The sequence below is a fragment of the Anoplophora glabripennis genome, unplaced genomic scaffold, assembly GCF_000390285.2.
Source record: "Anoplophora glabripennis isolate ALB-LARVAE unplaced genomic scaffold, Agla_2.0 scaffold40, whole genome shotgun sequence".
NCBI lineage: Eukaryota > Metazoa > Arthropoda > Insecta > Coleoptera > Cerambycidae > Anoplophora > Anoplophora glabripennis.
Window position 1 is genome coordinate 1863358 of NW_019416268.1, and position 23864 is coordinate 1887221.

Consider the following 23864-nt stretch of genomic DNA (forward strand, 5'->3'; position numbering starts at 1 on the left):
ATAATGCCATATTTTTCAAAGCTGTTTTCAAATCACGGCCATCATCCAATGTGTCTCAATATTGGTCATTGCAATGTAATTGCATGTTGTCATATTCAATTTGTCCAATATTATATAATGCTATTTATAGGTACACAGGAATATGTTTTCCAATATTTATTTTATGACAGTTTATTACTATAATAATATATAGCTCTATCCTCGAGCAAAAAATGTTTACCAATCACTTTTATCATGTAGAAATGTTTTTATGTATATTTACTCAGCTTTACTCAATTCTTTAATAGGGAAATATGGGTCACTACTGTATTATTCGTCACTGATGTGTTGCCTTATTCTTCAGTGATACGTCAAGGATATAACGTTACATATTTTTAGTTTTGAAGATATTTTTAAATAATGTATTCAGTGAAAACATCGATTCCTACCTAACAGGCATTGTTCGAGATGTATCATTCATAAAATAAATTTACATCTAAAGTCGAGCCGGCAATCTACAATTTAAATAAGAAACGGAATATTATGAAATTATATGCGTGGGATGTGATATTAGATTCATAGTTTAGAGATTCATAGTTTATTTTAATAAATGCTAATCACCATATTTACAAATTATTGTAACATACCGTTCAAAAACTAATTATTTATAGATATTTAAAAAATGCATATTCTGTTACTCTATTTTGAAGGTAATCTAAACAAAAATAAAAAATTTTTCTAAAAAGTCTTATTAATGAAGTCAGTGTTCTTCTGTGTTGAAATCAATACCTAGTTTCCAATTTACACGAGAACTGTTAACTTTGAGTATATGGAACTATAATATCATTTTAAAGTAAATTTAATTCTGCATCCGCCAGTGTAATAATATACAGGATGTACTATTTAAAATTTTTGAGTAAATCCAACTTCAACGTCATAATATTGGCCACAACATAAACTGGTTGAATTCTATTGCTTTTAAATTATCCATTACAAATTTCATTAATAAATAAAGTAAAATGTGCGGAATTATTCTATTTTCAAAAATCACTTACATCCCTCAATTTTTTTCGAAAATTAATAATAACTTGAAAACTGCCACATTTTGGCCCGTAGTACCTTATATAAAAATAGTCTAGAATTTGCAGTAGAATTAAAAATGCATAAATATGCATAGTGTTCCATTTGAAATAACATAGCTGATGATGACTTCCGGTATAACCGGAAGTGCGAGGAAGTTGACACTATTTTCATTGAATAGATCTTTTTGATAAACCCCTATACAGAGTGTTAAAAAAGGAGTGTAAAATATTTAAGGAGGTAATAGTATGAACCAAAATAAGCAGAAAAGTCTCAATAAACATGGGTCCGCAAAGTAACAGTTGCGGAGATATGGAATGTTTTATGTTTTTTAGCCCCTTTTTTTATTTTGCAAAAACGTTGTGTATTTTCTTATAATAGTTGGTTGATGTTTAGTGAAATAAACAGTACGTATTTGACAGTTATTTTCAGTGCACAAGTTTTCTTTCGCTATGGCTGGTTACTCTAACGCATAATTAACAGACATGCATTTCATGTATGGTCGTGCTAATGGGAACGCCACCGAAGCGCGACGTCTTTATGTTGACGCTTATCCAAATCGCCAGATTCCTTCACAACGCATGTTTGGAAGAATTCAAGATTGCGTGATACCGGTTCCTTGAGCAAACAGTGCCATTTATCCGGAAGACCAAGGTCGGTATCCACTCTTAGAACAGAAGAAGAAATTCTAGCACTGGTAGAGCAGAATCCAGGTACGAGTGTGCGGAGAATATCAGCCGAGGTAGGAATTAGTGGTCCTCTTGTTTGGAGAATCCTTCACGAGCAACTGCATTATTCTTACCATGTGCAACGAGTACAGGCCTTAAATCCAATAAATGATCATCAAGCACGTTTGGTTATTTGCCACTGGTTTCTACGTCATGATGCTGAAGACCCTCGTTTTCTTGCAAACATTCTTTTTACTGATGAGGCCGGGTTCACAAGAAATTGAGTGTTTAATTTTCACAATACGCATATTTGGGCCGACGAAAATCCTCATGCTCTAATAGAATCTGGACATCAGGCACGTTTTTCATTAAACATTTGGATGGGTATTGTAGGTGACAGGTTTCTAGGTCCTGTTGTTTTACCAAACCGATTAACAGGCGCTGCTTACCTCAACTTTCTGCAGAACACACTGTATGAGTTTTTGGAAGACATTCCTTTGAATCAGAGGCAACAAATGTGGTTCCAACATGATGGTGCTCCAGCTCATTTTTCCATGGCCGTTAGAGAGCATTTACACCAAACTTTTCCACATAGATGGGTAGGAAGGGCCGGACCTGTTTTATGGCCTCCAAGATCGCCTGATCTGAACCCTCTAGATTTCTTTGTTTGGGGATATTTGAAGATATTAGTGTATGGTACTCCTGTAAATAGCTGCAGCTACGGATTAATCAAAAGTGTCAAGAAATCCAAACCAAGGAGGGTGTTTTCGAAAGAGTTCGGATATCGTTGAGACGAAGATGTCGTGCCTGCTTGGAAATGGACGGAGGGCACTTTGAACATCTTCTTTGTTTTTTGTTTGTTAAAAGCTTCCTTTGTCGGTTTATTCCTAATAAAATAAAATGTTTGAAAAACGAATAGTGGTCCATATCTCCGCAACCGTTACTTTGCGGACCCATGTTTATTAAGACTTTTCTGCTTATTTTGGTTCATACTATTACCTCCTGAAATATTTTACACTCTTTTTTTTTAACACTCTGTATAAAAGTTTTCAGATTTCAATTTTGTCTACTTTTTGAGATAATCCTACTGGGCCCTCATCGTGATACACCCTGTATATAATCTTATTATGTTAATATTTATTAATTTCATACAGAGGAGGCTAGCTGATCAGAATCCTAATCCTAATCTGAATCCTAATTAAAGTGTGAACACAAAAAGATCTTTCTGTAATAGCTATCTATCTTGTATGTTTGATTAAATATTTTTTCATGACTAGATTTCTGGTATCGAAGAAGTCTTTTTAGAAAAAAAAATGTTTGAATTAGCTTCGTACGTTTAAAATTGGATATAAAATGTGTGGACATTTGAACAACAAAATTATTTTTAGTGACCCCTACATCAGTCATTTGTTTTTAAAAAGCTCAAGTTACAGATTTATAAAACATGTGATATATCAACTATCTAAAACTGTTTTCTTAAAGTCAAAGAAAAACAGCTGTAGCTTTACATCATATAAATGTTGGTTGGAAATAGAAAACTAATTTTAGATCAGAAGAAGATAGAATCCAGGAAATGCATATACATAGTTACATAATTATTAGAGTATTTTTATTTTTAGTTGAAAACAATTTAAAAAATGACATACGTATTCTAAACAAATAGTTCATTTACAACTTTCTATTTTATTTGATTGACGTCACCGACTTCATTTACATTTTTCGCAAATCTGTTTTGTCAACCCTTCACGTTTAAAATCGGGATTTTATCGTCCCGCACAATTGTCTGTAAAAACAGAATCAATCAGCGAGCCAGTTAAGAACGGTTTAGCATTAAATAAATTTAATGCCATTGGTGAGACTAACCCCAAATAAATACATCGACAGATACAGCGGGCCTGTATATCTATTTTAAAACCGATTTTCACAGCCAATTGTGGAAGAGATTTACTAAATCATGTGCTGTGAGCGGAGACCTTTTGATAATCGCGTGATGATTGATAATCAGCATGATTTCCCATCTGAAGAGAAAAACACGTGCTCCCGAGAAACAAATGGGTGTCTGGCGAGAGCACAGGGATGCAACATTTTTTTGGGCCGAATTAAAGGATCATTTACTGTATAAAATTTTATGAGTAAAAACGATGTTAATACAATCTATACCCTGCAATAATATTTTCGACTTAAATAATATCGATGATAAAGTGAGGTTTTTTAACGAAAATATTACTGTTTTAATGGACTTACATGCACCTCTAAAAACTCGAATTTTCAACAAAAGCTATAAACCTTGGATTACAGATGATATTAAAGAGTTGATAAAATTTAAAGATAAGGCATTAAATAAATTTAAAAAAACTAGAACTTCACATGACTGGCTAAATTTCAAATATTTAAAAAATTTTACTACTTCTACTATCAGACGTGAAAAAAAAGCTTTTTTATGTTTTTCGGAATCAAGTGCAACTAAGACTTGGAAAAAAATTAATTATTTAAATATTTGTAATAAAAAACCTAATATAGAAATACCACCTGAATTGTCTAATGCGAATTTAATAAATAATTATTTCGTAAGTTCGGCTGCAGCTAACAATAATACAAATAATCTTCACTATTATGACTCTGTTAAATCAGACATATCCTCAAAACTTAAATTCAGAGTTACTACTGAATGTGAAGTATTTAAGTATTTACTTAAGATTAAATCTAAAGCAATTGGTTGTGACGGAATACATATAGATTTCATTATTTTGTGCTGCCCTTTTCTTTTAAAATACATTTGTCACATAATAAATTATTGCTTGGAATTTTCAGTTTATCCCCATGCTTGGAAAATGTCAAATGTTATTCCTCTTCCAAAAAAAAACACACCTAGAGAACTAAAAGATTTAAGACCTATTTCTATTCTTCCTGCTTTATCTAAAATTTTAGAGTACATTGTAAAAGATCAAATTATGAATCATTTAACTATTAATAACATACTGCCTATTGAACAGTCTGGTTTTCGAGAGGGACATAGTTGTTCTACTGCTTTATTAAATGTCACAGACCATATTTTTAGGGCTACAGATTCTGGATTATGTTCAATTTTAGTTTTACTCGACTATTCGAAAGCATTTGACACAATTAGTCATGATATTTTGGAAAATATTTTAATGTTTGCTGGTTTTGATATATCTGCAGTACAATTTATTTCTAACTATTTAATAGGTAGACAACAAAGGGTAGTACTTAAAAACGATATTTCGAATTATATTAATACTAATTGTGGAGTGCCTCAAGGATCCGTATTGGGACCTACGTTGTTCTCATTGTATACATCCTCGTTCCCTAATTTTCTAAAGCACTGTAAAATTCAAATGTATGCAGATGATACTCAACTATTCTATTCGTTTCATCCTAATGATATTCAAAACAGCTGTATTATAATTAATAGTGAACTCGAAACACTTCGTCGAATTTCACTAGAGCACTCTTTGCGTTTAAACCCCACAAAATGTGTTACTATGCTTTTTGCTAGTCGGGTCAAATATGCTCAACTATTACCCGAGGTTAATATAACTGTTGATAATGTTCAGTTAGAAGTTAAAAATGAAGTTAAAGTTTTGGGTCTTACTATTGATAGCGATCTTAGATTCAATAAACATATATCAAACTGTGTAAAAAAATCCATTATTAATTTAAAAATATTATACAAATCCAGACATATCTTAAGTGAAAAACTAAAAATTTTACTTTGCCAGTCTTTGGTTTTATCTGTGTTTAATTACGGTGATACTGTTTATGGTCCATGTTTAGCTCAGGCGACATCTCAACGAATTCAGAAAATTCAAAATTACTGCCTTAGATTTATATATGGTATTAGAAAGAGAAATCGAGTAAGACACAAGCTAATGAATACAAAATGGTTGGATATGAAAAACACTCGTCTACATCACAGTGCTACTCTTTTTATGACTATCATTTTAAATAAATCCCCCCAATATTTGTACAATAAAATCAGATTCCGAACTGACGTTCATAATTTAAACACCAGATTTAAAGGTAATTTAACCCCTCCTTTACATAAAACTGCAACATTTGAAAGATCGTTTAGTTACAATATGCCAAAAATTTACAACGCCCTACCGTTGCCTCTCAAATCGCTGTCTGTCAGTTGTTTCAAAAAAAAATATAAAGCCTTTCTTTTTAATTCCCAATAACTAGTACCTAATTACAATCATATAATTGTTTCGCTTGCATATCTCTTCTGTGTGATATCGTATTACTTTTCTTTTTACTATATATGTGTATGTATGTATTTAATATTTTAAGTGTTTAAAGTGCGACTTAAATGCCGTGGCGCATCTAGCATGGGTTAAGTGGAAGAACAGTGTGTTGTCCACTGGACGACACAGCTGAACTTCGCCCTTTCATATATTTGTATTTTAGTACATGTGTCTGTTTTTTATGCTATATATGAATAAAGAATATTATTATTATTATTATTATTATTATTATTATTATTATTATTAATAATTCTTCTGAGCTACGTACACTGAATGAAATACATTTGCCATTTTCTAAGATATACACAGATATACATAGACTATAGAGATACATAGATACATAGAGACATAGATATACTAAGATATACATAGATTATTACATACTCTACAATACCATTGTGGCTTTGTGCAGCGTAATTAACTATCTGGTACACAGTGTATCGTTGAAAATAATGTTATATTTTCAAGTAGCGTTTATAAGTTATAGAATATAAGTAATCTTTGAAGAAAGACTTAATAAAACTTTTTTATTAACCCAAATATCTAAGATTAAAAGAATTACATCCTTTAAGGCCGGTCCTGATTGAACTTGAATCATTAGGATACAGTATATTGTACACATTGGCTTTAATATAGAACAGTGTTATGTTACGTAACTAATAGTTGGAAGGTGCAGTACCGAGTGCTGTACTAAATTTAATTATAGCCGGCTGAATTTCGTTCTATTTATTTCAGTCAATTCTCTATATATTCGCTAGAATCATCATAGTGAGTTTATTACGTGAAGAAGAAGCAAAACAAAATAGAATTCAAAATCGTAACAAGATATTTGGAACAACTGAGCGCTTGACCTTATGAGATTTGTCAGTAGTGTATGAAAACCGAATGTAATAATGTTGTATTAGTGATTACAAAATGGTATATTCTTAATTTACGGGGAATACCAGCAAAACGGTATACAGGCATCCCGATGAGGTTCTATCTCGCTCTGATGACCATATTTTTGGGAATAGTTTTAATGTTGCACTTACTATGTTACACATAGGCGCCGACTTCTCGGGTGCTTCGGGGCTCAAGCACCCGACAAAAGTATTTGTCGGGTGCTTGAGAAATGTAATGATTTATTTCTAATTCTAATTATTTCTAAATCAGTAAATTTAAATAGGGGATGTAGATTGCTTAAATAAATGAGAAATTTTTATATATTTGTGAAGCTGCTTGACCATAACTTAATAATATAATATACATCATATTTTTTTATTTAATAGCGAATGAATGATGCCTCACAAACGTCGACGTATTTCATCCAATCCGTTTTTAACGACGCAAGAGGATACAAAATTGGAGTATCCGCTTCATTCTCGGCTTTCTTCCAAGAGCTCAGAGATAAGCATCTAGTATGCGGTAAAAAATGGCGAAAATATGTTAGGCTTTCAGAAAAGTTATCGGGGCGAGAGATACGTCCCTTGATGATCACAAAAGGTCGGGATTATCGAAGACCCGGATTTGTATCGGCATTTTCTTTTAAGTCAGCACCGACGAGACTCCGAATATTATTTCTAATATAATATTGTCAGGGATATAGGTCGTTCGATATGCCTACAGTTCAGTGAAGCTTGTATCGCAAACATTATATTTATACAGGATGTAACAATGATGTCGCGACAAAAATAATTAGAACGCGATTCCTGAGGGATCTAGGGTATTTCAAAGAGAGGATGTGAAACTGTTTTTATTCAATTATAATACACCAATAAGAAATAGTCTTTCCGAAGTCAGTTGAACATGCAAAAAAACGTCTGGTATTAAAATTTAGAGTTCCTAAAAAAATTTTCTGCTAAAGGTACAAAATTATAATAATTTGTATATAATGCGTAGAAAAATTTCTATTTAAGTAAACAAAATATCCCTGTTATTTCTCCCTTTCGCAATTGTAATATGAATGATTGATAGAAGGTGCCTATAATAAATTAAAATTACCTGAATCACACCAAATTCCGCATTGCTGCACTGCACTGCTGGGCAATTTATCAACCACTTGTCATCTGCTGTGATTTATTGCTCAGTAGCCCAATGCAACTGTGATCGTTTTCTCTTGCCCGCGCTCGCATTCTTCAACTGAGCGTATACATTTCTATCGCCTCCACGTTTAGTTCGACCAGACCTGTATATGAATATGGCTAAATAAATATGGGAACAAGTTTTCCAAATATTTCAATGCCGAGTTGCTGTGTCAGCGACCGAACCTGGTACATACCATCAATCTATTGGTTCTTCAATTGATATCGGAAAAACTATACCTACAAACTTTAAAATTCAGATGTAATTTAGAAATAAGGTAGTTTTTTACTGAAATTCTGTATAAAATGTTCATAAGTCAGTATATAACGTAATTCATTTTTTTGTTTGAATTCTTTAAAATAATATTAAAATGATGGAATGATGGATTTTTTAACTGATTGATATAGAATTAGAAAGTTTCATTGCCTTTGTTAGGCAATTCTGTGATATCTTACATTGCTAAATTGGCAGTGGCATCTACGGCCAATAATGACGGTTAGTAGGTTAAGTGTAAATCACTGGGTGGGTCCTGTCGAGTAGGTACAGTTGAGTAAAAACCGTAAAATTTTCTAAACAAATAAGGAAAATATAAGGTTAATAGTTTAAAATAATAAATTTTTTTTAAATCGTTTTGAAATTCGGTCCAATTTCAGACCCATCAGCAAACAGTACTTTCATATAAATACTCGCTGGCAAACCAACCCACATCAAAAATGCATTAATTAGTAAATGTAACATTTTATATGTTTATAGTTATAGTTATGTTGCAGTTTGTACAACAGTTAAACATTTTCCATGCAAACATTGGTTAAACATTAGCCAAACTAGGTATACTCGAAAAGTGGTCGACATTATTGCTGTTAATTATTTATATTAGCAAATTTTTCTTTATCTCTCCTCGCTCTGATCTGCCATATCTGTTTAACTACCGTAAGTTTCATCAAAATCGGTTATAAATAAGGATAGTTCTCTAACTACCCTTAACAGAAATTTTTCAAAATTTTTTTTTAATCTTGAATTATCAAGCAAATATTATTTTTTAATGAACTAGACTTTTTTTAAGAAAAAGTGTCTACTTTTCTTTCGAATTCTGCGTAATTCAGTCTGAAATAATTATTTTTTAAATAATGCATGGCCAGAACAGTAACTTTTTTTTAACATTTTCACATAATAGACATATTTCATGGTGACAGTTTCGTTGTAATGATACTAATGATTGCCACTTTCGCGTGCTGTTATTTAAATTCTTACGTTTCTTTATCTTCTTAGTTGTGATTTTTGTGTTTGACTTTGCATTTCATTAGATTTTTTTACAACCATGAACCACGTTTGTAAGCGAATTCGTACTTTTCCCTAGATTTGTTTGCTAATAAATTTAAGGTTACGTCTTTTGCAACTGCTACTAATTCTGATGGTGTGGTGTCCCGAACACGGACATCATCGAACAACTATCATTTTAAATATTTTTAAATATGTTTTAGCAGTTATAGGTATTAAAGCGAATTTGCCTTTTATCACAACAAAAAATAAACAATGATTGTCAAGGAAACGATTTCCTAAGGAATTAGATTGTAATGAAGAAATGTTAGATATGCATTAATAAAAATTCCTTTGTTCGTATTAATTAATTGTTTGCGATTTCAGGAAGAATAGTATGTGTACCTCGTAGTAAAAGCATACATTCCCGGATTCAATGCTTGTTGTTGTGGTCCAGGAATATACTATTCCAGTACTGAATATTTTTCTTGCAGATTAAAAAAAAATGTCCTGACGACTACTGTAATATCCGCAACATTTAGTAAATAGCGGTTTTAAAACTTTCACGGCTAGTTCTAACATTTAAAGCACCGTGTTTTTTTTGGGTTGTTATGCTGTGGCCTATGTATCTGGTTGCCGCAAGTTACGTACTTACCTACATTAAACTTCCATAGCCGTAGACCTGCCCTTGTGGTTCTTGGTCTAGGATCTGTGGGGGCGGACCCGCTATCAGAACCGCTAAAAGAACAACAATAGTACGTCAAAAATCAAATAGATAAGGCCAAGGAAGAGCAATGTAAGACTACAACTGGCGGCGACCAGGCATATACCTAGGCCCCGGCATAACAACCGGAAGAATCATGGAACTTTAAATGATAATACATTGTTTTTGTGCATAAATTTGTCTGACGAGTCTCGCAAAATTTATAATAATTAGTTGTGTAATATTTGAAATGCATACTAATTCTTGCAAGCGTTGTTATGTGCTGTACGCAGTAATCTTGTTATTTGAAAAACTGTCGCATTTTGTCGACGCGAAAATTGAATATTAAATTTCGCATATATTAGCGCTATCGCCTGTCATATCAATACAGTTCGAGCTGCTCTGTCCAACGGCCTTTTCAGGAAAACCATATGCGGTTATATTATTATACAAAAACATCGGCTTGTCAGCAACACTCACATCATCTAACGGAAATCGTTATGCTGGCGGAATCTATAATTTGATTGATTGTTGTTCATCAAACGTATCTATATTTCTAGATACAATCTTGTTTAGGTGCATAAACATTAAATAAGAGAAAGTAAATCAGGACAGTCGATATTTTGTGTGAAATTTTGTATAAAATACAAATTCTTCTAACTTCTAAGCTAGTAACAGTAAATTGAACAATTAAAAGACATAATTTATACCTCTTCCGGGATAAGCTCTAACTTTCTTAAATTCTGAATATTGGAAAAAAAGGTCTCTAAATATGTTCAATAAGTAACTTTTGATTGTTGTAAAAAGAAAATCAGATCTACATTGCATATTCCAGTATTACACGTACCTTTATGACATGTATCTATTACAAATAACCATTTTTTGAGTGTCAGTTTTATTCACGCTCATGTTCACCACTTTTGATTTTTTTTTTATGTAAATGTTTGGTTTACCTTGTCGCAGGTCGATTTTATCTCTCAAATACACGCAACAAATCTGCCATAAACCCGTTCCCTTCAATATGACGCCGAACTCGAGGTAGACATCCGTCGCGTTAAACCGCTCGATTTATTTGAGCGCTACATCTTCCCTTCTGTTCACGGGGATGTTTTTCAGGGTCCGAACAAACGACTTAATTCCCCATCCGTCACAGTCCCGCGGGCAACCGCAACTTCCGCTTAATTGCCTTGGTCTGGCTTTCCTCTTACCTACGGGAGCGGAAAACTGCGGATGAAATAATTGTTTCCGTTGTATTACAGGTTGTTAAACCGGATTAGAAAAGATGAAAGACTGTTCTTAATATCAACTATGTTTGTACAGGATCTTTGTTGGAAAATTGTTTTTATTTACCCAAGCATCGTCAGTTCAATTTTATACAACGTGTGTTATAAATTCTATCAGTGAATTGAGAGAAGAGGCGTCATAGAATGGCCTGCACGATCGCCGGATTTGTTTCCTTTGGAATTTTTCTTGTGGGATCAGCGCTGCGAGCCAAGTAGTCTTTGTTGCATATTTCTCTCCATTCCGTTTTACATATTTCTTGTTCTTCTCCAATCCCTTACACCCATTTCTTTTACATTTCTCTCCACCTTTTAATGTCATTTGGTCCGGGGTTGCCCACTTTTCTTTCCATTTACTACTCTCTCTATATCTAACTAATTTTGTTGCCTTCTTATCCGATAATCTTGCCATATGCCCCAACAACCTTATTCTTTGTACTCTTATTGCATTAGTTATGGGTAATTCTCTATACATTTCCATCAGTTAATCGTTTGTCCTTCTTTGCCACATTTTACCTTCTCCTCTCCATATATTCTCCTCAGTACTTTGTTCATTTCTCTTTTGGATTGACCAAGTCTCATACCAATAAATATCAAGAGATGTTATTATCGTCCTATAAATCTTTTTTACATTTCTCGAGATATTTTTCGACTGGATTACATTTAGCAGTCCTCAAACATGTATTTCCTTTTCCTGTTCTCTCTTGTATTTATCCTTTTCTTCACCATTATCAGTTACTGTGACTCCTATGTACTTACATTTATCTACTCTTTCAAAGTAATATTGCTTTCCTTCTGTTGCTAGCCTGGTCCCTTTGATTTGCCTGATTTCTGGTATTTTGTCTATTATCATATATTTTGTTTTATTTCATTTATTACTAACCTTTTGTTCCAAGCTGATTTTTCTACCTTTTTAATTGCACTTAGTAAATTATCTTCTGTCCTCGTCAAAATCACAATATCATCAACATTCTCTAACTTATACCTGCAATCCTCTCGCGTCGAATAAATTTCCATGTAGAATTTTAAATAGAAACACATCGTGATAAAACAGGATTTAATAAATGTTTTCACAGAATGTACTATTTTCTACTACAAGCAGAGGTAGATATAATTATAGATTTCAACATTATTAAATTTTCCTGCAATAAGCTATACATTTTTGTGTGGAATTATACGAAAATACTTTTTATAGGTACAGTTACTTTGCACAAATCGGAAGACCACGATAATATACTAATTTTTAACAAGCATTATTTTCCGTGTATAGACCGAATTCAGTAAAACTTAACAGCCTCCCTATTGATTTATACAGAAGTAAAAAAACACCCAACACGAACGCCTAAATAATTCGAGCACGAACGAAGCCCCCACCTCGCAAAGTGCACCAGGAAAACCGCCAGCCTTCCCGTCCGGACGCCACCTAGGCAATACCCACCAGAAGGAGCCTCAAAAATAACCCCGCCGAGATGCGGGAAGTCTGCAAAGGCAGCGCTGTGGTCGCGGCGGTCGTCGCCGTCCTCGAGAAGCAGCAGACTCTGAACGGCACCAGGCACTTCGGCTCGTCCAAAAGGGAGCCCAGCATGCCCGAGAGCGACGGTTCCCCTTCTAAAAATAGCCGCTACCAGGACGACCAGCTCAGCTTCGAGTCCGCCGTGAAGGATTTCGATTCCGTGGCGGAGGACGTGCAGAAGATCTGCGCCACGGACTCGCTGAAGAGGACCCGCAACGTCGAAACGGACGGTCGGTGCCAGAACGGCGCGTTCGCGACGGGCGACGAGGAAGGGTCTAGTGATGACTCGGATAGCGACGAGAGCAGTGATAGTGAGTCGGATAGTGACGAGGAGAGGGAGCATGTGATCAGTGAGGGACTGGCGACCATTGCCGAGGAGCTTAGCAGCGCCCACTCATACCAAGGTACCGCACCACTTTATTTTTTGTACTAATTTTAAGATGTAAGGACGTCTTGTAACTAATTATTTATATTTATTTATAATCTAGTTATTGCCACCTGTGGAAAAATTTGAAAATCGATAAAATAAGCCCTTGCTCTAAAAGGATGTCATAGGTTTTGCCTAAATAAAAATGTCACACCGAAAAATCAGACAGGTAAATAATACACTTCAATATATACCACGTACTTTAATAAGTTATTAATTTTCGAAAATCAGCAAGGTTGCCAGCTCTAGGGAAATTTCCATATTCTAGGGAAATTTGCAAACCTCTAGGGAAAATGGGTAAACCGTGCGAAATCTAGGGAAATTTCCGATGCTTTGATTAAATATGAAAAAGAGTTTCATATGGCAAATTTAACAAAACTAAAATAGTTATTTTTATGTTTTTTGTTATTTTGTGTACATAATTTGTATTTATTAGTTTTCAGGATGTTTATTTATGTGTAATGTTTAATTTCAATTTTTATAACAAATTCATATAGATACTGACACAAAGTGCAATTAAATTTTCTATTATGTATAGATTTAATACGTTTTTATTTATTTTTTTGGTGATTTCAATGTTGTTTGCACATCCACATATTAAATTGTTAAAAACGTAACAGTTACCATGTGATGTTTATCTATTATTACTTACTTCATCTTTGAATATTTGTAGCTGTGGAAACTGAGAAACAAATATATTTATAAGCTAAAAACTAATTAAAAACCAAATGTAATTCTACTTCATACAAGACGACGTTGCATATAAACACAGATGTTTTCTATGTTATTAATGATCTCTATCATGTTAAAATTAACAAAAAATGTGATTTTTTTTTCTATAGACATAAGAGTGGTGGCATGAAAGTCGTAAGAATACAAATTGTATAAAAGACGTTAAGATTCTTATTAGTATTGTTGTAAACACAACTGAAAATTAAGTAGCATGGTGTGGAAAATGAAGGAGATAAAATTTATAGGTTATGTAATTAGAATACGAACACAATTTTATAAATCCTAGAAAGGAATGTGTATCACAATCACAGTTAATTTTCAGTAAATGTACTGAAAAGTTATACATTTTGCAACGTTGCATAGTTTAACTCAATGACGCTAGTACATTCTTATTTTAAAAATAGTATGGTTTACCTTTAAGCAATGGTGGTGTGAATTAAATGTTATTTAATTTTGAAAATTGAAACCTGACTAACAAATTCTAAAGGCGTGTAATTGTTACTTGATAATTATTTTTTTTATTGCCATTCATCTACACGAAGAGAATAATTTAGACTTTGTTAAATGTATTTTTAGCTCTACAAACAGTGAAGCATAAAAATAGATTTCACGTGTCTGTGTAAAACATAAACAAATGTTCACATGACTATGGACGTTGAGCTTAAACAGTTTATTTTTTCAAAAATATTTAAACTTTATAGGATATTCGTCAAAAACGAAGCAGTTTGTGTCATGTTATATTGTTTTTCTTGGTACAATCATCTCATATTTTGTGCCAATAAATATATCACAGAAATTAAGTTTCTATTTATTTTGTTAATATTACATCTATTTTGTCAAAACGTTAGTGTAAAAAAAAACTATAAAATCATGCTCCTCATCCTTTCTAAAAATAACAAGTGACATAATTTTTTCCACCTAGGTACATGTTTTAAATTTAACGTTTCCTAACAATAATTGTAGCAAATTCCATCCACAAGGTTACTTAAAACAGGCTGGGGACTGTTTGTTGAACGCACTTTTTTCTTACTGTCAAGGTGTCGAAAATGTATTCGTTCTTTGACTAGTTCACAGCAATAAAGTTCTAGATATATGTTTCGAGTGAATGTTACCAGTTACTATAAATATTTTAGAAAATGCCTGAGGGAATTCGTAGGTAAATAATATATGTATTTTATTACAAATAAATCTATTATGTTTCAGAGTTTTAAGGTTGACAAATTGTTCCAAAAACATATTTACTAAGCGCTCGACTTCCAGGGCGATAATTTGAAAAAATCTGTGACGTACTATTTTTTTCTCAGTAGAACTTACTGTTACGTGAAATAAAAATTTGTTTCATAAGTCAGAAATAAAGCTTTCTAGGGAGAACTATAATAGTGTACCAAATTTAAATGAATTATTTTTTCCGATGCCTGTTATGTTGTACGATATCAATAAATTAAAACGCTGGTAAGCTTAAATTTGACCTTGACCTAAGTTTCTAGGTCAAACCAAGATCAAGTTGAAAATATTAAATGAATACCCTATTTTTTACGCCAACAATCGGTAGAGCACCAAATTTTACATCCGAATATGGGGACATAAAATTTTTCGAATAGATAAAAATTCTATAAGTCAACCGCTTAGGACATTTATGTTCATAGGGATTTTTTTCTGAGAATTAATTGAGAAATCACTTTATCATCGAAACTTAAAGATGACCTTCGACGTCTTGTCCACTTTTAGTTCTACCATCTCTAGTACGCACACGGAATTCTGTTCAAAAATTGAAAATCAGTACCGCAGTGATTCAATACAGCTTCCATTTTGCAGATTCATCACATAAATCAACTCCACATAGATTTATTTATGTACTTCGTGCGTTATAGCGATTTCATGTTAGTTTTAAGAACAACCGAACATCTAATCCGAAACTGAAAAAATATTTTTGGGTTTGGTTTATTTTTATTTACATCGATTTACGTACGATTGATGGCCCAATTTTAGGACACGTGTCAAGCATCTGTTCTCTTGAGATGGTCTATCAGTGTACCCTAACATGTGCTTAGGTGTCTAGATACTTCAAAAAACGAAAAGGAAGGCGGTTTTCAACATGGCGAAATAATTTATGTAAGCACTATTTATATACCTATACACTAAGAAAACACTAGTTAAAATATGGCCAATTCGTTTCAATAAATGCAAATTCAATCACTGTACATAATTATATTTTATCTGTAATATAAATTTTGTTAATATTCTGGTTTAAAGATAAATCTAGAGTTTATTTCAGACGAATTTGTTTAATTCAATGTTACTACTTTCAAATGCTAGCATTAAACTTACAAAAATTACATAATCGAAACGTCAATCATTTTACAATGTTGCTTGGATTCTATTCGCTTTAATTGCGTAATTTCTTGTTATTCTAATTGTGCTATATTCGGTTTAAAATGTAATCAATGTTTGTAAATACAGTGGAATATGGAACGGAAACGGAATTAGCGTAGGTAATGCCTGATAATAACGTATTATTGAAAGTGGTTTGCGCAGAAGTTTCATGGAATTGCATTTCGTTGTTAATTAGACCAACATAATAGGTATTAAACAAATATTGAATCAGTCTAAATGTAATCGGTAAATGTAATACTCAAATCACCTCTGAAAGACTAGTGAGTGGTATTTGATGTTCATTTTTTTGCTGATACGTTTCGTATAACATTTCAGTGTCAGATCAGATAAAAATCAACTTTTGCTTTAATGTAACAATTAGTTTTATATATATTTTATCTCTTATTCGGAATTTGTACTTTCCCACTGACAATTTATACTTTTTCTTGCACAATTATGAATCTTTGTATTAAAATATAAAATTTTTTTACAGGAATATAAAACTTCCAGATGTGCGCATTCTTAGGGCCCATGTCATAAAATATTTTTGAATTTCATTTGTTTTTCACTGAATTATACCAATGGTCGTCTAAATCGAGACGCCTTATAGAATCGACAGTGACCACAAACGTGAAGAAAAAGATCATTTATATGCATGAGTAGATTGATTCAAATCTTTATGTAACTTTGCACTCCTAACCTAATGCCTATATTGGTAAAGATTCTGCCTTGGCCACTAATATACTTATATCCAATAAAAATTGCATCGGTTCGATGTTTGTCCCAAGGCTCTCACTTGAGGCCACGAATCATTAATATCTTTCTGAATGATATTTACACATGCTTCTGTTATTGTGAACGATTGTTTACAGGCGATTTGGTATTATTCTGGATTATGACTGTCACTTCCAATTTTAATAAAATTTTGAATTACATCAATAAACTATCTAGTTGGTTTGACAGATATAGTATGTATCTTGATCCTTCCAAGTATCATACAATATCTACCATTGTATTCTGTATTCTGTATTCTGTATTCTTTGAGGATTACAATGAGGCGTCCTTAGTGCTGATTCTATTGAAGTACCTTAGTTTTCTTTGGTACGTTTTCATCTATATGCTTCCTTTGTTGATCTAAAATTAACATTTTAAGATGCATGCATTTAAAATTAATTTTCAGCATAATGTCTCAACGATTTGTTGGACTCTTTTCATATGTTGTCACTTTCTGCGTAGAACACATACATTTGTAATGCTTTATGCTCATTAATGGCCACCAATCTAATCACTTTGTTAATTTCTATATCTACTTTTGAAAGTCAGTTGTCTTTATGTGATTTTTTATTATATTCTAATGTTTATTTTTATTGTATTCTGTTCCTCTAAGTATAATTTCATTTTATTGCACCTACTTGGTCTTTGCTTATGGATGGTATTTGCTTATGGATCCACTCTAACATTGAACAAAAAAAGTGGTATAAAATAAATGAATGCAGATTGTTTTGGCCACCCGACAGACTTATTCTTTCAGTTGTAGAGGCGCCACACCACTTCTGATCCAAATTAGCAACAATTCGGAAGCCTTCTTCTCCAGAAATAGCACTTCATATCTCTAAAACGACCATTTGCTCTTTTCTTCTCCCTTTCGACCTCCATATATCAGCCACCGTCATCCGCTAATTGGTTTTGGTACCACTGGTCCCTCGCCGCGTGCATTTGGCCAGCGTCCAACAATACACAGATCCAAAATAGCACCCAAGCCTACTACGATACGCTGGGTCTGGCATCTGAGAGGAATGCTTTCGGTTGTTATCACACGAAATTACTACTTGTAAACCGCTGCGTACTTGATCAAGCATGAATGGCGGTGCGAACGCCAGTGTCGACTGTGAGAGTGTCGGTTCCTGTTCCGAGATCACCGGTAGGGATTTTCTAGGTTTTTGGTTAGTGGAAATGTGTGCGTAGGTTTTCGACGGGCGCTTGTTTCAGGATGCAGGTGGTAGAAGGGTGAATATGACCTTTTTTATTTGTCCTCGCTCAAAAATGAACAGTGCACTGTGCTAAGGTGAACTGTATGGCGTTCGAAAGAATTTTTTATTATTGGTGATTTATGTTTTTGTGTTATGTATGTGTCTGTCTTGTGACTTATTAACATTTAAATAGTTTTTGTATAGTACATATTATATCTACACATAGGAAGTGTGATATTCATACATAAAAGACCAAAAAACACGTTTTTGATAGCATGTCACACTCACAAGTATGTTTTTACTTCAAGTGGTTTTTAAAGTACTTCTTTTATTTAACTTCTCTTGTGAATCGTCTTGATACGTTCTTTTTTCTCCAATGTATCACCAATTATAGTTGATTGTGTAATGAGAATTTAGTTAATTGTCAAAATTCACTAATTTTTTTTTAATTACTGCCACACACAAAAAAAGTAGTCTGTACTTTTCATGCGACATATGTTATCCGTGGTATTTTTGCCTCCTGGTCACGAATCCGGTGTCAGAATTGAGCTATCACATCATAGGAATTTCCTAACCTCAAAAAACAGGTCAAAAATTCACGAAAAAGTGCTAAGAAAAATACAATTTTTTTTTTTCTATATTTAAATGTTCACTTATATGGTTAAGACCCCGCCGAACGTGAATCCGTGGTCAGAATTGATGGTTCTTTTTCTAACCCCAAAAAAGGGTCAGATATCCTAACTTTTCAAAAAATAACAGATTCGCACCAAATTTGGGATACGGGGGTTTTCGGGGTCGCTGATTACGGATCCGAGGTCAATTTTGTAAAATTCAAGATGGCGGATCCAAGATGGTTTAATAAATTTTCAAAGAATAATATTCGCGCCAAATTTGGTATACTTGGGTTTTCGGGGTCGCTGATTACGAATTCAAGGTCAGAATTGCGAAATTCAGTTTGTATTATTTGATGATTACTGTATACACCAGGACTATTTAATCAAATAGGTACCGTAACAACTAAAAACTACGTTGCAATAAAAAGTTATACACAATAGTTTTGTTAAACTATACCATCAATTTACAAAAAAAATACTCAACTATTTCAAAGAAAAGCTACAGTTTTGTTTCAAAATTAAATAAATAATCTGGAATCATGTTCTATGCAATTACTGTAAACTAAAGAATTAACTAATTAAATTTTATAATTAGCAAGGAAAGTAAAAGTAAATAAATTATAAAATTAAAATATTTTCCTACTTCGAAGACATATGTAAGTATTTATTGACAATTTCTACGTACATAGTACATTTTTAGTCAGCATTAATTTCTAAAAAGTCTCTAACACTTTAAAACCAGTTATCCAGTAAAAAGTTTTTACACAATTTATGGATCTCTTTAAAAGTTAATTTATACCTATCCACGATAAAACCCCTAAAATGACGTACAATGGCGTTATATAACGAAATGTTCAATTTATTATTTTGAGTGATACAAATTCTAGTCCGTAACAAAATCATCAGCATTTCTGGTATTATACGAATGAATATCAGAATGTTTACGAAACTTGCTTCTATTACGGTGTATTTGCAATAGAGTTTCAAAAATATATATACAAGGCGGCGGCATGATACGATATTGCCTAAATAAGGGTTAACAAGGGGTACAACCGCAAGAATGCGTATACCGCTGATTTGTGCAAAATAGAATTCCTATTAATTGAATTAGAATTACCCCACAATGTTATCCCATAAGTTAAGTGGATATGAACTATAGTAAAATACACTGTTCTCAAAGTATCCTCTGTGAGAGAATGTTGAAACAACCTCATACAAAAAATTTACGACGACAACCTTGAGCATAGTTTGTCACTTGTGTTGACCAACTTAAATTAATATCAAAATAAATTCCAAGTAATTTGTAACTAGCTTTTTGAGCTCGTTTATCAGAAGTAAATAATAAATTTTGTGTCTTGGTATTGTTTAATTTTAATAGATTTGATTAGAACCAATTTTAGCAGTCATTGCTCAATTTTGGACATGGGCTGATCAGTGTCGTATCAGCAAACGAAATACATGAATTTTCACCAATGCAAATCGTTAATATAAACGAGAAACATAATTCAACCTAAAACAGAGCCTTGAGACGTTATTTATGGGAAGTAGACCTGATTATTCATGCTAACATGTTGTCTGTGGGAAAAGTATAGCTCCTATTGTAATCGTCCACATATCATAAAATTTTGACAGTACATCACTGAAGGATCTACCTTACCGACGCATGTAATTGCCAATAGAAATATCTGTTTTTGTAGTGTTTACTCTGGATCGCACATTGTATTTTAGCCTCAAAATTATCTGGTAACATTTGTACTTCTTTTCTAATTAATTGTTCGTAACAAAATCTTCGTGTAACAAAAAAAAGTAAACGAGCTTATATTTTATGCTCTTCGACCAAAAAGCGTTATTTGAAGCGCTGTAAAAATGTCGGGCAAGTGTTTAAGGAGACAAAAATAAAGGAAAAAACTATTTGGAAAGCGGGTTAAAAATTTCTCGGTTCTAAAACGGAGGCTCCATATCTATAATTAACAGCGCCCAAGACGCCAGATAGCAATAAATACCGCTTAAAGTTAGAGCAATGACTGTCTCCCCTGGGATTAGACGTTTAACGGCAGTATCTGTCTGCGTCAAGTATTTCCTACAGCCACATTTGTCAAACAGTTGCCAGGTGTAACTTCAACTGTTATTAACATTGTGGCCATTCGAAAATATACTAAAGTTTTGCTTCCTGGTAGAATAAAACGCCTCGATCGCCAGAGAAACGCTGTTTTAATTCCGTTGGAGTGGTTTAGTATTTATAGGCTCTAATTTGGGTTTATTGTTTTCTAAATAGGATAATCTTAACTGTTTCATCAAAGAAGTTAAAAAAATACATATTGAATTCGTCAGTGGAATTTAACTATTTTATACAGGGTGTTTCTGAATTATTTAGTCGAGCTTAAAATTTTAATGGGCCCATTTCGCATATTTTTTATTCATTTTCAAAAAGTATACATCGCAGTTAGTTGATGTGCAATATTTTACGAATTAAAAATTATTTATCACATTAATATTATTAAAGCACATATTTGGTGAAGTGCTTATGGAAAAAGTAAAAAATTTATAGCAAGTATTACAAAAAAACACTATTACATTTTGTCGATGTTTCGTCGTCTTTATTACATCTTTGGAAGGTTATATGTTGAGTTTTATAAATCAAATGATTGTAATTGTAATATAAGGATAGATATAAATTCGAGAATATTAACCATTTCCATTTTAAGCAGAAGTTGGAATACAGATTTTTAGCTTACTAATCTTTAGTTTTATATCTAAATTATAACAAAATTAACATTAGTCTATTTAACAAAATTCATTAGATATCATAAACATCTAAATGCATATAAATATACATTTTTACAAATTAGTAAAAAAAAATTTATTGCAAAGGGCTTTTTATAGTGTAAAAGATTATCTTGAGGATAAACCGCCTATATAAATGTTTAAGATGTCTTAGACAGTAATATGAATTATTTTTGTCTTTTAATATTTTATTATTATTAGTTTTTCTTTCTTTTTTGTTTCTTCTGTTGTATTTTAAACCAAATTGTATTTTACTGCTGTGTATTTTTAAATTATATGACAAAAATATTTTCTGTATCTTTTACCTACTTTAAATATCATTTCTTGTATATTATGACATTAGACCATTGTATACACCCATGTATACATAGATGTTTTATATAGTATCGCTAATTTTTGCTTTAATGGCTCCAAAATGATATAACAAAACATAATTTCACTATACGCGCACTTCATAACGTGTACTAAACTTATTATTAAACAAATAGTGAAAAAATTTGAAAAAGTTCCATTTTTCTTCTATTTTTTTTTTCAACACAGTTCAAAAACTATTCATTTTAGAGAAAAATTAAAGGGGAAAAATGATTCGTAATTAAATTTTACACAAGATATACCTATTTTCAAATAAAAAATACAACATAATTAATGCAAATATAGCAAAAACAACAAAAAAAGTGAAAAAAATTACAATATTTTTGCGATTTTTTTAAAAGTACCTACTTATATTATTATAGCGAAAAATACGAGAAAAGTAAAGCAAATTAAAAAGTAATAATTATCAATACGTTAATAGGTCGATAATTAACAATAATTCTCATTTGAAAATGCAGTATTTGGACTTTTCAGCTCGCGAGACATCGATTTAAAAAAAAAACATCAAAATCGGACCACTAGAAGCCGAGATAATCAAAATTTTTAAACGCGCCGCTATTTTGAAAGCGCGATTTCAATTTCGAGTCGTCCGGAGTAACCGAACTCACGATTCTCCCCACCACTACGTCCCATAAATTTTTTGTGAATTTGGTCCAATAGTTTTAATCGACATTTTATATGGGTTGCACAAGGGCGCAAGTTTTACAAATTCACTTCCGGAAAATACTCGGAATGACAGGTATTTGTTTAAAAAACAGCCCTCCAAACCTCGTAGTTACGCCACAAATGCCGATCAACTTTGATCGACTATAACTCTGGAACCAATTAACAAATCACCACGTTCTTTTTTAAAGAAGCGTCTTTCCGAGAACTTTAAAAGCATAATTTAAAATAAAAATTATAATGAATTTATAAAGTTATTCTATTTGCTTATAAGCGCAAAAATTATGCTTATCTTTAAACAATTACCACGGCTCTCCTAATTAACGGATTTCAATTTTTCTAGATGCATTTTAATGTTCGAGTGTCCTTTTTTATGTGATAAAATTTTCAAGTATCTAGAAGTCTAATTTAGGCTCAGTTAAATTTGCAAAAATTTTAATTTTTTTCAAAAATCTGGATTGCAAAATTATTACACGAAAACTGTCGGACCGATTTTAACGAAAATTGTTGTGATGTTTTATTATATCAAAAATATTTTTTTGGCCAAGCATGAAGATTCTACCTTTAATATATGTAAGTACTTTTAAAAAAATCGCAAAAATATTGAAATTTTTTTCACTTTTTTTTTGTTGTTTTTGCTATATTTGCAATAATTATGTTGTATTTTTTTTTAAATATGTATGGAATTTTTTCCAATTTATTCGCTATTTGTTTAATAAGTTTAGCACACGTTTTGAAGCGCGCGCATAGTGAAATTATGTTTTGTTATATCATTTTGGAGCCATTAAAGCAAAAATTAGCGATACTATATAAAACATCTACACCAAAGCAGATCCCGCCTGGTCTATAAATGTACGTATATACGGGGATGGCCAGAAGTGAATGAGTTAATTTTTTTTAAAACGCCGAAACACGTTAACTGATTTTGATTTTTTCCTTGGTATGGCTGGATTCGGTTTTCTATAAGCCTTTCAACGAGCCCCCTCATGCCTTATGTAGTTTTAGAAAAAAAAAGTAGGGGTAGCTGGGGATTAGGGGGTTGAAGACAAATTAATTATTATATAACCGAAAGATGGGAAAAAATCAAAATCAGTTAACGTGTTTCGGCGTTTTAAAAAATATA

General features: G+C 32.4%; 1 protein-coding gene across 4 annotated transcripts in view; it reads left to right on the forward strand.

Moving 5' to 3' along the window:
- Positions 1 to 23864, forward strand: part of LOC108903263 (liprin-beta-1) — a 60697-nt gene that overhangs the window by 13871 nt on the left and 22962 nt on the right. For 3 of the 4 annotated variants that reach the window (XM_023457326.1, XM_018705371.2, XM_018705372.2), the window contains exon 2: positions 12564 to 13210. In XM_023457326.1, coding sequence (XP_023313094.1) covers positions 12763 to 13210 — 448 coding nt within the window. In that variant the 5' untranslated portion in view covers positions 12564 to 12762. Of the gene's footprint in view, positions 1 to 12563; positions 13211 to 18173; positions 18260 to 23864 lie in introns of those variants that run through there. The other variant, XM_018705374.2, reaches the window with a different exon arrangement.